The sequence below is a fragment of the Zosterops lateralis genome (assembly GCF_965231275.1).
Source record: "Zosterops lateralis genome assembly, chromosome: 2".
Classification (NCBI taxonomy): Eukaryota; Metazoa; Chordata; class Aves; order Passeriformes; family Zosteropidae; genus Zosterops; species Zosterops lateralis.
The window spans coordinates 67,325,055-67,342,545 of record NC_139763.1 but is presented as its reverse complement, the minus strand read 5'-3'; the positions used below and the strand labels follow the sequence as shown (position 1 = coordinate 67,342,545).

At 35.0% G+C, this 17,491-nt stretch overlaps 1 protein-coding gene across 1 annotated transcript in view; it reads left to right on the top strand.

Moving 5' to 3' along the window:
• Positions 1-16,802, top strand: part of NBEA (neurobeachin) — a 453,768-nt gene extending 436,966 nt beyond the window's left edge. The window contains exons 52-57 of the mRNA XM_083884753.1: positions 254-409; positions 1,326-1,496; positions 9,677-9,778; positions 13,046-13,242; positions 13,965-14,116; positions 14,608-16,802. Of these exons, the coding sequence (XP_083740879.1) occupies positions 254-409; positions 1,326-1,496; positions 9,677-9,778; positions 13,046-13,242; positions 13,965-14,116; positions 14,608-14,698 (869 nt within the window). The 3' untranslated portion in view covers positions 14,699-16,802. The remainder of the gene's footprint in view (positions 1-253; positions 410-1,325; positions 1,497-9,676; positions 9,779-13,045; positions 13,243-13,964; positions 14,117-14,607) is intronic.
• The last annotated feature ends 689 nt before the right edge of the window (positions 16,803-17,491 follow it).

Here is a 17,491-nt window from a genome sequence, read left to right as displayed (position 1 = left end):
CAGGCAGCTTATAAGAAATTGTCATCTCCTGTAAAATCTTATCTCTTATTCAAAGGGGAACTAGAAATCTCACAATAATTTTGTATTTCTGACACCCATATAGACAGCTTTAAATGTTCATATTCAAAATGCTTACTCAACAACAAATTCACAGTTCATTGAAAGTTAAATGTATTCATTTTCTCCTGTAAATGGATGACAGGAAGGTGTTGGAATGGCTTACATGTAAAATGTGTTTTGCATTTCGTTACAGCCAATAACTCTGGTGTGAACAAACGTCAGATCACAGACCTTGTGGATCAGAGCATCCAGATCAATGCGCATTGCTTCGTGGTCACGGCAGATAATCGCTACATTCTCATCTGTGGTTTCTGGGACAAGAGCTTTCGAGTTTATTCCACAGAAACAGGTGACCTCAAATACAGCTCTCTGGTTCTTCCCGGGCCACAAAGTGGACAAAGACTATTGTCTTAATAGTACCATATTTAATACTTGTGCTTACACGCCAACAAATGATAAATGGCAATTTATAAAATCCTTCATTATTGTTTCAGTATGACAACTTTAAGACTTTTCTTAATGGAAGATAAAGGATGTAAAAGGAAATGGAATACAGTTTTATTAATAGTAACTTTTGAAAACCATAGTTATTTTCAGGAAATTTATCATATTGAAAGTATTAACCAAAATTTTTGTTACAATTTTTTCATGGATCTATTATTTCTAGCTGTATTTATTTAATGTATTAAGGAATTAGGTTGAATATCCTGATACAGGAGCAAATACTTTGTTGCTTTGCCTGATTACTTAGCCTAATATCACTCAGTATGAAGTTAAAAACTAATTGTAATAATGGAAAGGAGGAGGTGATAATCATAGTAAACCTTAGTTTGACATTAACATAGAACAAATACACATTTTAACATAATAATGTAGCACCATTATGGAAAAGTTCATGTGCAGTCTTATGCATATCACTCATGAAATTCATAAATACTGTTCTAATGCCATAGCTTAAATACTGATGGAGCCATAACTCCACTTAATATTCAGAGACTGCAGCACTGCCTTGATTTTCAGAGATAAGGGTTAGACTATGGGTTGACACAGACCACAGCCTTAAATAGGAATGAAAAAAAAAAAAGGTGGAAAAAAAAGTTCAATCTTTGTGATTTTTTAATCTTCTTGTAGCTTTGAGCGAACTTTGATTATGGGACATGAAACAAAAGTTGAATTTGAACTGAATATTAATTATATAGTTAACGATTTCTAAATGCTGCAAGTACCTTAGAAAACTGAATTTGTATGACTTTGCATTCCACCAGGAAAATTAACTCAGATTGTGTTTGGCCACTGGGATGTCGTGACTTGCCTAGCCAGGTCGGAGTCCTACATTGGCGGTGATTGCTACATCGTGTCTGGCTCTCGCGACGCTACATTGCTGCTCTGGTACTGGAGTGGCCGACACCACATTATAGGTGACAATCCAAACAGCAGTAAGTATCCTTTAAATAACACCTCTCCCAGAGGTCTTCTGTCACACCTATTTGTTTTTACATTCCTTCTTTCAGCTTCAGAAGTTATTACCAAATATATCAGTAACTTTGCTTACAGGTTGAAAATTGGTGTAAGAAGAGCAACGCATGCTAAGCAATGTGTTAATTGCTAGCCAAAAAAATGTTTAAACATTCTCTGCAGGTTAAGAGATAATGTGATGGGAGTGTAGTTCCTAAGTTTGTAATTGCCTTTATCACTTATAGCATCATGTCATCATAAACTAGAACAAGATGATTGTGGCCTTTAAGTGACAGGACACATATCACTATATTTTGACTTCCCTTTCCCTGGAAATATTTTTTGGCATTTTAACTTACTCCTTTTGTGCTACAGCATGCTATATCAGCTGCTTGCCTTTGCAAAAAAGGAGTGTCTCACATGCCTTGGAATTAAATGAGACTCTCTTGAGAAAGGTCTTCCTATAGTTTGGGGAAGCGATATGACTGAATAAAAATAGAAAAAGATAAAATGTCAGGAAAAGTTTACATTTCATTTGCATGGGACTAACTATCACTGCTTTGCAGAGTGAGTGGGACACAATAATAATATTAATTTATAGAAAAGGGCACTTAAAGTAAACCACTAATTTAAAGATCCCATCACCCAAGCCAGAGATATGGCTGCAGCTAAAGAGCAGCTTTTATCCATACACTAGAACTGTTTTATACAACACTAAATCCATTTCACTTAAAGAAGTTTCTGATTTCTAATGATAATTTTCAGCAGAAGGGTTTTGTCTTTTGATAAAAATGGAAGAATCTGTCACTATCAGTTTTGATCTCTGATTCAAATACTGACTGGAGGCAGTACTGTCTGTTAGAGACATCTAAGTGAAAGTATTTCTTCAACTGAATGGCTGGTAGAAAAATGTTTTATTTATTTCAAAGTAAATATTTTGTTAATTCTTCAGCAAGAAACTTTTTATTGATTTTTTTTCCATTTGTCTGTAAGCAGAGTAAAAGGGAGACATATACAAGCATTGCTTTCTCACCTGATTTTATCTGCTTTTATAACAGAGGAAATAAAGGGGAAAAAATAAAATTGTGTTCCAATAACAATTTTCTCTAATTTTTGCCTATATTTCATGACCTTTTTGCATGTAATCCTCCAGTATGGATAAATTCAGTCTGACAAGGATTTTCATGTCTTAGCAGTCTGTTTAGGTTGATGCTATTTTTCTTCTTTAAATACCTGTGTGATTCATATAAAGTATTAGTAATTTCTATATTAAGAGAAAAATCAAAAGAACTTTCTACTCTCATTAAAGAAAAAAAATTGTAAGACTTTCCCTTTACCTCCTTTGATTACAGAGGGCTTAGACAGCCTTGCAATTAGCATCTCCTTTCTGGCTCATATAAACTGCTTCGATTCTTTTCCAGATAGAATTATTTTAGTTCTGGTATTATTCTGTCATGGCTTACATATCTGCACAAAAGTGGTACTTGTTAGTATCTCAGATTTAATATCTTAGCTGTATAACTTTGGAATTGTCTGCCTTGGAGGTCTTTAATTTTATGAAAGGAAGGATATGACCTGATTGATGGAAATAAATTAAAACAAAAATTACTTGTATGACTTGCTCTCTTTCTCTACCTCTATGTGGATAAGGAACTGTTTTTCTGAAGAAGTGGCTTTATGGTAAAATTATTAAGAGACTGTGCTGCAGATAGTCACATCCAGTCAAATGAAATCTTACAGGCACAGGTAACACAACTCAGGAAGACTAAGTTGCCAAGACCAGTGTGGTAGCTTTGAAATATATTGTTAAGATTTTTTAATATTCATGTTGAAGATTCATGCTGAGGAAGAATGATGGCATTTCTATTATTTCTATCTCTACTCATTGGATTGAAGCTACCATGGATATGCTAATTACATACTAGTACTGCACTATAACCAGAACTACATGTGTTGGAAACATATCATTAACAGCTACTTTGACTTTTCATTAACATATATTAATGGGGATAGATACCTAAAAAAAAGGACCTTTTAAAAAAAGACCTTTAAAAACTTCTACAATTACTGTTTCTGCTGAAGTAATGACTAGTAGTTTCTGCTTGCTACCACAAGCCATGATAGCTGTCATATGACTAAGATTCCCTTTAAACTAAATTCCAAGAGTGAAGCATTCTCAACAATCCTCATGAAAATATGTTTGAAGTTTTACATAATTAAAGCCACCAAAGTAATAAAGAAACATTTCCTAATCTACTTGTCTATCGTTGCTGTTAGAAGGTTAGGATTTACCTTGTAGGAAAAATGAAAGTGAGGTAATCAATGTAGATCAAATCCAATTATATAACATGTTTAGAATGAATTTCCAGAAAGATGTAGATGATATTTTCAGAGGGAAAAAAAAAAGGGGTATTGGTTTTTTAAGAGCTGTCATCTGGAGACACAGATAAGGTGTTTTGTACCACAGGATATAAGAAGGTGAAGAACTCAAAGAAAAATGTGAGGTACAGTAATTATCTGGGTTAGATGTTTGACTTTATAATTATCTTTTAAGCTGAAAGACATTTAATTATCAATTTCAGCTTCAATACATCCAATTACCAAAAGGAACTTTAGTTTCAGAAAATCTTTAAGGGGAGAAAAAGCAAACCTCCAGTCCTAAACAATTTGTGTGGTTGAACATTTGTATAGAAAAATTTAGATACCATTGCATTCAAAAACATAGAAATCACAATCATTTATTGTGAAATTCTCTCAGGCAAAAGATTGTCAGATCAAATTTCTTACAGATTCTGTTAAAATTTGTAGTCCAGAATCCATGAGGTAGATGTAATCTTTACTAAACAACATGTATGTCAACAAGCTAACCTGTCAGACTTCTGTAGAACCTTCTGCTGAAATACCTGTACAGGTGTATGCTCAGTGGGTCACCTCAGCTGGGTCTGTGGGAAATACCGAACCAGCTCTTGTTTAAAGAGGAGAATTGAGAAAAGATGCAAGCAATTGATCTAGCTCAGTAGTTGAAAGCTTGCCTATGAGAGCATGGTAAGCTTCATTTTATAATCTTAAAATATTTTTTCCAATCAATGCATTTATTAAGTTATCATTTTTATTCTATAGTAATTGTCAAAAATTAGTTTCTGGCTCAGTTTGTGCTTGGCACAATTTCTTGACACCTCTTAAAGTCACTGTGAGGAGACCGAAGTTTTACCAGCTTTTAAATGCAATGTTTTCCATACAGTAGCTTTCTGAGATAGCTTGTAGGAAATCTTCTGGTTAGAGTGTTTGACCAGGAAATAGGAGACTACATTCTTGACCTCTAGAGACTGGGGGAACTAAAGCACTTACTCCCATGTCCACAAGTATCTACTGAATATTGGCTAGAAGTTAACATAGGACGGGCCCCTGAGAACCTCCAGATTTGGTAAAAAGCAAAATTCTTTTCTGTGCTTATATTTATGCATGTTACATGTCATGATGAGTGGATATAGAGATAAATCAGGAGCAACATGCTGCACACCTTCAACAGCAACATGTAGGGCAGATCTTGCCCCAGCTTGTGCTTTCTCTAGTTCAACATTGGTTTCTTGGCCATGCCATTGATAAGTTCCAACAGTGGTGATGTAGGAGGTCCTGTTAAGACTAGACTAGAGCCTGGTGTTTGGGAATTCTTCTGGAAAGTGAGAGATGTGGCATGATTTCCTGTAGGCTGAAGGACAGTTGAAGTCAGGATTTATGTATGTTTGAACTTCCCTTTGTTTCTTTATCTTTGCTTATTTAAGTACCACCTTTTGGAAAAGTTTAGTCCTCTTTCCAGGATCAGATGTCTATTTTGTAAGCCAAAACTGCCCATTTGAAACAGCTAATCTGAATCTGCACCTTTTTAAGTTGATGACCACATTGTATAAATCTGCTGCAGTTGCGAGAACAGTGAAAGAAAGGTATCTGTTTTCTCTTAGTAAGACACAGCACATGTGAAGGACATTGTTTATTTTATTTGTTTGAAGTTATATGGGAAATGTAAATCTTTGCAGTTCTCAGAGACTGAATAGAAAAATTATTGTGATGGAGTTTGACAATTTCTGTTTTGATTTTTCTTCTCTTATGATATATTGGGATTTGTTTAAGCTGAGTGCTAATTTGTATACAAATTTCTTCTCACATGGCAACTGCGTTAGTCATCACAAAAAGGAGCAAAGAAAATACATTATATGCCCTGGAGTTCAACATGTATCATTATAGATGTTTTATTTTTATAATTTATGATTACTTTATTGAATGTCTCTTTCAAACAAGTGACTTTGAAAATGAGAATTATCTCAGGATCTTTGAACAGATATACCAAAGTGGATGATAGAATAGCAGAAAAGTGAGGGACAGATGCTTTCATCTAAAACAGACACAAATTCAGAAACTAATTTGGAAGTGATAAAAATTAATTTGCACACTTTAATTGGAATCAGGCTCCTGCATGAAAAAAAGGAAGGGTAGGCAGCTTGTGCTAAAGGCTGATTGAATTTTTTGTCAGGTAAGTATGTTGGACCTGGCCGCTTATCCTCTTGAGCCTTTCCATGCAATATATTACATTCACCCTCTGACTGGTGTTCTTTAAAAGGATCAATGCTATTCCTGGGTTTTCCCTAGAGCCTGAAATTTCATTGATCTTGGGACTTGACATTTCTCATTACCTATTGTAGCTTCCAATAGGATGGTCACAAGAGGTGTGGGAGTTAACCCCACTTTTTCTAACAGCAACTGTGCTGACCATTGAAACACGCTGTGTCTCTCAGCCATAAGATGGGTTTGTTTAGCATTATAACTTTATCTTCACAGGTGCTAAAAATTCATCCTGTCCCAGTGAGTGTATGCAGTATATAGCTGAAAGGGAGGGTAAACTTTACCATAAAATATCTTTGTCAAGTCAATATACATTTTTGTGTGTGTCTGTCATGAACTCTATCTTTATGTGTTCCTTTTAGAACATAATTTTGAAATAACTTAAAGTTGTGAACACCAAGCATTCTGCAGGATTGTGCCTTGAAAGAGTAGTTATTCTGAACTCAGAACTTTCACGTGTTGTTTTATATCCCTCTACATTTTAATATGCCCTAGCTTAGCCTTGAAATGGCAGCAGTTTAAAAATAGTCACCAGTGTGGTCTGCACCAAGAGGACGGAGTGGCTGTCTGAAGGCCCTGCACTAGCACATGGGTACCTGTACCATCTGCTTTGTCTATTTAAGGAGTTATTATGGTACTTGTAAGTTTGTACAATTTAGGTATTAATTTTTGAAATACAGTGTCTTAGCACTGGTCTGCCAGGACAGAAGCTCTTTGTAAACTAGTTTGTAATTTTTATTGGGACCATCTCTGCTCTGGTTGCCAAAGACATCTCTCTTCTAAGGCTGCTGTGTAAAGGTCAAAGAGCTACTAATCCACCTGAGATAATCTCCAGTGTTTTATCGACAGATGTCTGTGTCCATGCTATGCTGCATACTCCATGGGAGTTGTGCAGTGCAGGGTGGTTCAGCAACTTGCCCAAGATCCTAAAGCAATTTAGTGAAAGAGATAGGAAGAGATGCTACAAATCTGTAATCTCCTGAGCTCCACTATATTTTACCTTCTGGATTAGAGTGAGTGCCTGAAAGCCCACTCACCTGGGTGAATTGTTTGTAGCTATATACAACATTCCTCTGCAGATAAACAAGCTCTGCTTCCCAGAGCTGGGAATATTTTGACTATACTAATATTTTCCTGTCAGCAGTCTTTTTTTTACATTCATTTTTCCCTTATGTTGTGGACATTGTTATTGACTGTTTTCTGTCTTGAGATATTAATATTTCTTGGTTGTCATCTTATCTTTTAATCAAACTTGAAGATGCTTTTTCTGACAGTAAAAATTTGAGAAGGCTCTTACATTTTTACCTCCATGAAAGCCATTGTATTTTCTTTTTTTTTTTTTTTTTATGATGAGCATCCCTGAATACTCCTAACAGTAAAGCAAATATCAAAGTAAATTCTTTTCAGCAAGTACTCAGGTATAGCCTTGTACTTGCTTTTGTCAAAGTGAGAGATGAAATGGAAGCTAAAATTTGCCATGTACTCTCATATTTCTTTATACAGAGGACTCCTAGATGTGTCCCCATAGAAATTTGTGCATAATTCCTGGAAAAGGACAATATGAGAGAAATAGTAACGTATCTTTTGTCTTTCTTTTCCTCTTCTTTTTTCCTTTTTATGCAGAAGAAACATCTGATCCCAAAGAACCTTACAGTAATATTAAGAATTATATTCTTCTGCAAGAAGAAAAGATGTGTTTTATTTTAGACTTTCTAGAAAAACTTACTTGTTTGGAAACACAACACATTTTTTTTTTCCTTCTGCCCTCTAGTAATTCAGTTCAAAGGTGCCCCTTTGGGGAAATTACAGGGAGTTTACAGTGATGGTATCTCAGTTCTTAGGTAGGATATTTTCACCTGCAATTCCCTTAGAGCCTTTGACCTCTGGCTGCATCTATCAGCAGTGATGTGACTGTGACAGAATATTTTGCTAGATATTGAATGATTCCTGGAGTTCACAGCTTCTTTCCTTTGCAATAAAATGTAATATGACTGAGGTTCATGCCACAGTTTTTCTGTAGAAAGTATCAATGAATAATTTTTTATTTGAGTCCTAAGGGTAAAAAAAACCAAAACCTTTTCAATTACTGCTGTTACTACTGACTATTACTCCTAATATTGATATTCCATTATTAATTTATATTTGCTGAAAAACAGAACAAAATAAGACTCACAGATCTATGTTTCAGGGAAGTTGTTTCTTATGAACATTTTCCTTTGTAAATCAAGAAGTCAATAAAATGTGCTTATTTGGTGTATTCTGGAATCTTACAGTTCCTTGATATTATAGAACTTTTCTAGGAAACACTGAGGAAAATGTCCTTTTGAAAGTTGCATTACTTCTTTTGGTTCAAAAAATTTACCCATTTAGTAATTTCAATCATCCAGTCTGATGCAGTCTGGTGACACCTTTAGGACCATAGCTTGAGCCAAGATGCCCTTTGAGCATAATCATCTTTTTTCCAGGAGGACATACAGAAGGAAAAGAAAAAAAATTTAACAAGTGGAAAATTTTGAACTTAAATACTTGCCCGCCTGCCTTTTTTTTTTTTTTTTTTTTTTTTAATGTTATACATTGGAGGAAAGAAAACCTTGAAAGGAGATGGGGTTCTCAAAGTAGTGTTCATGAGAAAATTATAAAAATCAAAATATAGCTATCTTTGATGAGCTACACAAAGCATCTTTCTGTTTCTTCTGTATTTCATTTGCACAGTGCAAATAAAATGATGTGAACTCTGTGTTATCTAGCAAGTTGCTAATTTTTTTGATGCCGACTGGCTTTCTTAGCCTAGCAGAACAATATCAAATACTAACCAATTAGGTTGTCAGCATCTTGTATTATTAGAAAAAGTAGAAATGATGCTATTTGTCATGTAAACAGTCTATAAATACCCACTTGATGAAACTAAAATAAAATATATTTCAGTCCTGAAAATATATATAATATCAATAATATCAATAAATAAAAATTATATATGTGTGATATGATACAATGTAATATAATATGATATTATATAATATGATATAATATTATATGACATGATATGATATTATGTATACCAATAACCATTTTTAGGCATATTTTAATTTGTGACAATTCCATATGCCTCTGAATCAATACTACCTGTACAGGAGTAGTATTTTTCTAGTATAGTATTCTTCTCCTTTTCCTACCCCAAGTTTCATGAAACAAATTTGGATCATTATTAAAGAAACATCCTAAATTCTTTAGGTTTGTAGCTTAAGTCTGGAGACATATATGTTCCATATCAGACCTTTACATTACATCTGCTTTCAATAGCAGCACACTTTGTGTTCTTTTATTCATTCATTAATGCATTGGAAGGTGTGGTTTTGAAGCTTTATGATATCTGAATATATTTTGCTGGGTATCCTAAGTATTTAATCACACCACACCTCTCTCATGCTTATTGATTTCAAGCAAATTGCAGCAAAGTTCTTTGGTTGATAAACGACATCTGATTTGCCATTCTCTTGTTTTCTTTTTCTTTTTTTTTTCTCACTTTTTTTTTCTTTCTTAACAGGTGATTATCCAGCTCCTCGCGCTGTTCTAACTGGTCATGACCATGAAGTTGTCTGCGTGTCGGTCTGTGCAGAGCTGGGACTTGTTATCAGTGGTGCTAAAGGTCAGAAACGATTTTATGATTTAAGTCTGAACATTTTTAGAGTCTTTTTTAGTGGCATTTCTCAGACTTCCCTCAAGCCACATATACTTTAATTATCCCTAAGATGTGTTGTAATTGTAGGAGAATTGCAGGAGAATCTGAAGCAGTTTTCCCTGAAAATTGTTATTTACTATCTGCACTTACAAGTTTAGACACAAATTGAAGTTGATCATTCCTTCCAACTATCAGTTTATTCAGCTATTCTGCCCAGGTCTGGAACGGTATTTTATAAAAAATGTATACAATAATTCTAAGGACATCTACCGATTTTGAAGAAACCTGTTGCTAGAGACATGTATTTCAGAGAGGGCGAGCTCAAAATTCTCCACCTTGATCTTAACTGAGAGATGGTTTGTAGGACTGACCTCACTCTCCAGGGAAGCAGGATCAATTTGCTTTGGAACTTTGTGCAGCATTCTGTCCAGTCAGGTTTTTTGTGATGTTTTCTAAATAATTATCAGTTGAAGGTTCTCGCTATTATTTGTCTGTGGAATCCAGAGCACTCAACAATTGATAACACAAGTGTTCAAAATACTTTTCTAAGCCTGCAACAATATCCTCTATGACTGGTAATCAATGTAAATAAAGAACCAGCCTCGATGAATGTTTGCTTCATTCTTCCTTGTTTTGTTTCTCCTTGATTTATTCCATTTCTCTGCTTCTGCCCATCTGCTCCTACTTATCCTTAATTCCATGTCCAGTTTTCTTCCCCCACTGCTCTCTCTCATCCAGCTTCTTAACTTGCCAAACTGCATGTCCTTCTCTTTTCCTTTTGCATTTGCCTTTCCCTCTACCCCTTTTCTCTTAGTTTCTTTTGTGCTACATTGTCTCTTTCCCCTTCTTATTTCTTTTCTTGGCATCACCCTCGCATTTCCTTTTTACTTATATGTCTTCCTATCTCATTTCCACTCTACTCCTACATCCAATGACTTGCTATCTCTGTCTCTAGTGATGCCTGTTTTAGTCATCTCTGTGGATATCTTTGTACTCATTTTTAAGTTTGCTGCTTCTGAGGGCAAGAAGGATGTGATGCTTGCTCTGCCAGCTTTTGCTCACAGCTGAGCTCCTGGATTATTGCTTTTTATACTGTCTTGGAGCTCAACATTTATTTTTAAAGCTGAGTGTGAAAGTTTTGAGTAAAGCCATTTTTAACAAGAAATCCTAATGGGTCATTAACTCTTGTAATGGCATACTGCATAACAGTCATAGGCAAAGTCAAGACATTTGTGAAAAGAATGTACAGTGATGCTGGAGCTAAGTGGTTTTTGTTTTTTTTTTTTTTTTTTCTTGAAGCACTGGTATTTCTTACCCTTTAAGGCAGCTTCATACACTCTGGCTGCCATAATAGTCCACCCTTTCCAACTATCTTTGCAAATTTCCTCTTAATATAGATGGAATCTGTACTTAGTTAACTCATTAACTATTTGCTGCTTTGGTAGCTTACACAATTTTAGAGGTAAAAGCTGATGGAGAACAAAATAATTTTAAATCAAATTCAGAATATATTTATAATTGATCAAGATAAATGGAGGCCCAGCCTCTCTTTGGTAGTCTTTCAACTTCTTCATTTTGAAACTTTAGACCATATAAAAACACAGAGATAAAATATTTTTTTAAAATTTCTATTTTCCAAGATAAGCCTTTTTAAAAGCTTTTTCTTCAGATCTGTTTGTTTCAGTCCCTTTCCAGCTTCTTAGATTTCATCTCATGTCAGTGTTGCTTTGCCCTGCCATCCAGTCTGAGCTCAGCCTGTGCTTCCTGGTGGGCAGCTGTTCCTCTGGAACTGGCTGTGGCACTGTGATGACACATGCAGCACTTCAGAATCTACTGAAGCAGGAGGACAGCACATTTAGGACTCCTCTGTGGAAAATCATGTGAATCAGGTTGATGCTTCCATGTTCTTACCCAATAAACCCAAAAAACAGTGGTCAGTCTGTATGTCCTTACAGTGGCATCCTAAATCAGATGTGCCTTTTTGTGCCCATGATCATTCAGCTATGAAGGTATTTCCTTTTGAAAAATCTAACAAGGTAATTATTCTAAAGGTGAAGGCATCACTTCTTGTGACATCCTGATACTTAAGTATTTCCAAAGCTGAAACTCAACTATTGGAGAAAAGAAATAATTTCCATTGCAGTGGTATCCCATGGATGCAGCCAAACTTGGGGTCCCTCTGCATATGACTTTATGCAAACACAGATAAAACTATCAGAGGGTTCACTGATAAATGTGCTGATGCTGATTCATTCTACCTGAGCAAACCCAGCTGCTGTGTGAATTTCAAATAAGTCAGACGGACTTAACATGAGGTGGCTGATTCTGCCAATATGAATTTATTTTCAGGGTCATGAACCAGTTGTATAAGGAAGAGATTATTGTGCTGTCCAGGATTATCCTGTGATTCATAAAAGAAAACATTTAGAATTTCCTGTGACTCATTACATTTATCAGAGAAGAGACTCTTTTTCTTAGGAATACAGATCTCACATTCAAAAAAACCCCTTTTCTCATTGTTCTTGAAATGTAAATAAGCTTAGTTTTGCATCTTAAAATGTACACTGTAGATTTCATATCTGTTTTTTTTTTTTTTTGTGAGTGTAATAAAAAGACATTAAAATATCATATTAAAATCTCTCTGGAGCAAATGGAATTATAGTGTGATCTCCTAAAATCTCTTGTAGTCCAAGTATCATTGTGACTCTGTTGGCTTTCACATGATTCCATTGCTGAAACAAATCAGGACTGAAATCTGTGCATATCACATGTTCATTGAGGGAGAGGATCTACAGGAACTGCCATTGTCTGTAGGAGAAATATGCAGTAATATGATTACATGCCCTATGGGAGTTGCTCCCACTAGTCACTGATAGGGCCACATCTGTTTAATGTGAATGGGCAGGCTAAAGAGAGTTCATGTTGTTGGACAAAATCACTAAGAGTGAAGCTTCTGAATGCTTGGGAAGAGAAAATACTGTTTTAGAAGATAGATCAAGGAAAACTTCTACCAATCCAAGTAAATAATATACTTCTGGGCATATTGTATTAATTTTCTTAACATGCTAGCTCTTGCACTTCCTTTTCTGTTGTGCATTTTAAATTCTTTAAGTAAACATTGCAGCTTCTTACATCTATGCAGCACTAATGGGATATAAATGTGTATTATGCATCATTTTTGTGCACAGACAAAATAAACACCAAATGTATGATATATTATGTTTTCGTATACAGAAGGTCCTTGCCTAGTACACACAATTACTGGAGACTTGCTGAGAGCCCTGGAAGGAACAGAAAACTGCCTGTACCCTCGCTTAATTTCAGTATCTAGTGAAGGTCACTGCATCATCTACTACGAACGAGGACGGTTCAGCAATTTCAGCATCAATGGCAAACTCTTAGCTCAGATGGAGATCAATGATTCGACCAGGGTAAATCTAAATGCAAACAAGCATTTGTTGCGTGTGGCCTTTATTTATTAAAATAAATTTAATTTATTTGCCGTGTAGTTTAGAGGAAATCATATATGTAAAATTTCTGCCTCCTGGTTAAGCCATTGAAACACATATCCTTTCATCACCATCTCCAAATATGAAAATGCACTTAAGCTTTTCCAGGATAAATAAGAACGAATAGCTTATGAGCCCATAATATTCCCAGAATTTTTGTTTGGAATTAAATTTCAGTGGGAAATATGTCTTGGAAACAAAATGCTCTGAAAAGTCCTCATTCTTCATTTATTAGCCAAGACATGAATTCATGCCTTCAGGGCTCTGCTCTGCCACTAGCACTTGAAGCAGCAACAGGAATGCAGATTGCTGATCTGTTTTAGGTGGTAGTGATAGCACTGAGCATTGTAGAACAAATTCAGGTATGTAGAAATGTGCTGAACTCAAGTATTGACAGATTCAGTCATGGATCTTTTTTTGTTATCTATCATGTTTAATACCACACAATTGTTTTTAAAATTTGATTTTACAAAATTTGTTGGTTTATTTTTGGACTAGGGAGAAAGAGGAGAGGAAGCATTTTGCTTCGAATTTAAAGTGGGTTGAACATAAGAAATGCTTTTAAATCAATCCAATTTTTAAAATATTGATCAATTTCCATAAAAGCTAACAGTGTGCTTGGGGTTTTTCTTTTTCTCCTGAAGGCCATCCTCCTGAGCAGTGATGGACAGAACCTGGTGACAGGAGGAGACAATGGTGTAGTGGAAGTATGGCAGGCCTGTGACTTCAAGCAGCTCTATATTTACCCTGGCTGTGATGCTGGCATAAGAGCTATGGATCTGTCTCATGATCAGAGGTGAATTCGTCATTCATATTTGTATGTAAATACTAAAAATCCAGAAAGAATACATCTCCGTGAACTGTGAGTATATGGTATGGAGTTGTTAACAGGATGTGTAAGGAACAATTATTCCAGTTTTTTTCCTGTTAATTTGTCTGACTCAACACTTATTCTGATACTTGAGTCTCATAATGAAAGCACTTAACATTAAGGTGAGGACTTACTTCATTGAAGTTAATAAGTCAGTTAGCAAAATATTACTAAAATTTAATTAACTTAAGAACAAAGGAATAGTCAGATTGAATCAGAGTGCAGTAGCACCTATTAAATTCCTTAAAACCAATTGCAAAAGTTTGAGATGCATTTCTGATTCTCAGCCAAGCTTAAGACCTTCAGACAGTGTTGCAAAAAGTGCTTTGTTCTTTTGGCTTTTTTCTGTCTACAAAAAACCACAGTATGAGAAGGCAAAAGGGAATTAACATCAGCATCTTTGATATCTTTTTCAGAACTCTGATTACTGGCATGGCTTCTGGCAGCATTGTAGCTTTTAATATAGATTTTAACCGGTGGCATTATGAACATCAGAACAGATACTGAAGCGCAGTGAAGAACTGAAAGCCCAGGTAAAGCTGAGAGCACAAGTGCTGCAAAGAAAGGTGTAGTCTCTGGTGGAAAACCATGTCTGCATTGACCTCCGTTGTACATTCCATTACACCCAGCAATAGCTGTACATTGTAGTCAGCAACCATTTTACTTTGTGTGTTTTTTCACAACTGAACACCAGCTGCTGAAAAGCAAGCTTGTATCATGTAAATTATATGAATTAGGAAATGTTTTGGTAATTATTTCATATATCTTTGTTTATTGAGAAAAGGTAGTAGGATGCGCCACAAGAGACTTTTGAAAATTCTGGGGAACCTTGTGTCCAGTTATTTCAATGTTTAGGCTTTGAGTTTAGGCTTTGAACCTAACATGCATCCCATCTCCAGCCTCTTTTCAAGCTGAGATTAAAAAAAATATGTTTGATACTTTGTACATCAGATGCACATCTTAACTTTAAAGGGATACTTTTGTAAAAGTAAAACCTTGTATAAAGAACAAAACTGTTTCTTAATTTTATTGTGGAGTTACAACTTGCATGTACTTTAAACCTGATGTCTTGAAGGAACAGGTGCATTCACACAAATCAGACTGGAGATCTGCCTAAGGGTACAGCTTGTGTTAAAGGGTTGAATTTGGGAGCAAACAGTAATTCTGACATTTTCACCAACACATTTTTCACTTTTTGAATCTAAAGTTTACCCCTTTTAAGTGGAGTTCTGCTCACGAAGCATTTGGATAAAAAGCCATCATTTGCCATATTTATACTTTATACAATAGAAATTAATTTCCTCCCTTTTAAATTTAAAGACTAGACAGAAAGGGAGCAAAGAGGGAAGTTCAGTTTAATGCTTTGTAATGCTTAATGATTCCCAATACAGGCAAAGTGCTATACTTCTGGATTATTAACATTTGGCATATAAATCATGGGCAAGAGAGCCTCCACTGTCTTTTTTTCCCCTTATTTTTAATCTGAGAAGCTTGGTTTATTTGACAGCCTTAGCTTCATTTCAAAGGTGACTGAGGTTGTACTTTTCAGTTCTTCTGAAAATCTCACCTGAAGCCACTGAGACTAAGGCACTTCATCTTTTACAATACTGTAATGATAACTATCAGAATAATTTTCTGCACATTGTACTGATCAAATTACACACCCAGGGGTATATACACTTTAATTCATGTTTCTTCTTTGTATATTTGGTGACTGTATTGTCATAGATGTACATATTGTGTCGGTAGGGCTATGAGGCATGTAACAGGAATGTAATTTTCTCAGAATTTACACTCACTTGCAGTCATTTATTTAAAAAGATAATGGATTCTTTGTATTGGCACTTTGCACCAGGAACATATCATTATTTATTGATGTGATTACTTATTTGTTATCCACCTTGTATTAGTAAGTTTACCCCTGAATTTCCTTCTTCATTGTTGTTTGTATTTATAAGGTTTGGAAATCATGGGGATCGGCCTAATGATTAAGTTATTCATCACCTGTCTGTAAGCAATATCTTGAGTTTGTAGCTTAGAATTGGGAGACTATTGAACATCTGGAAGACAAGTTCATTTCATCTTGAGATCATGGTGAAATATTTTGGATATATAAATTCCTTAAGCTATTGTAACCATGTTTTATTGCAAAGATGTAAAATATGCCAGATGTGTGTGAGTTGGAAATCAAAAAGAAAAATAAAATATGCAAAGAATTCAGTGATTGTTTTTCATTCCAATGCAACTTTTTTTTTTTTTTTTAGAGCATTCCCATTATCATTATGAACAAACAATTATTTTTGAGAAATTCTTACTTATGTGCTAATTATATGCCAAAAAAGTATGCACTTCTGGGTGGTTGTTTTTTCTGGGGTCTCAGGAAAAAAGACCCCACAGGTTACAGAGTGACCTCTGTAACTCTTTGGATTGTCATGAGAGAAGCTATCAAAGTTACTTTGTTCAGCAGAAGTAAAAGAAGAAGAAGAAAAATCAAAGCCTTTAAGGGATATTTAGGATCCTTGTGAGTGGGAAATAATCTTATGTGATGGACCTCACAGAGAGCAAAGATATGGTGGGAGAAATTTTGGATATCTCTCAGTGATAACATGGAATAAATTTAATCTTATTTTGGACATTGACAGCTAGATGTCTAGACTACCTGCACAGCATAACAAAACAGCTGGGATAAGTTACCTTTTGGAACCTACAAAGATCACAGCAATAAAGTGGAGACATATGTATATCTATATGTCAGATGTCTAATTTAAGGTAGCAATGGTAAGTAAAATACTTTCCTAATAATTGGAAAACTCCCAGAAGTTTTCTAATTCTTGATAGCAGAGTAGCAACCAACATTTCAATTTGTTGCCTGATTCATTTTCTTTAAATTTAGAAAATTCTAAATTGTTCTTTAAATTATTATCAAAATGAACCAAAGCCAATATTTGAGAACCTTATTAGAATAGAGTATACATTTTAGCAGATAACTGTTTATATCAATCAGTTTTTGAAAGTATAACAACCTAACTTGATTGTTTTGAAGCTGTAGGTGAGAGGAGAGGAATGTTAATAGTGTCCTGTGAAACAGTTTATTGATATGTCACAACTTCTATTCCATCATTATACAAGTGTGACCCCTAATTTTGTATTTTATTCAGAAACTGATTTTAAAATGCACCATTGCAATTAAACAAAAAAATGGATTTTGCTATTATTTTAATTAATACTGTTGTTTTCATTAAGTCTCTCAGCATGGTGTTAAATACAATCTAGTCACAAATTAGAAGCTTTTGTGCCCAC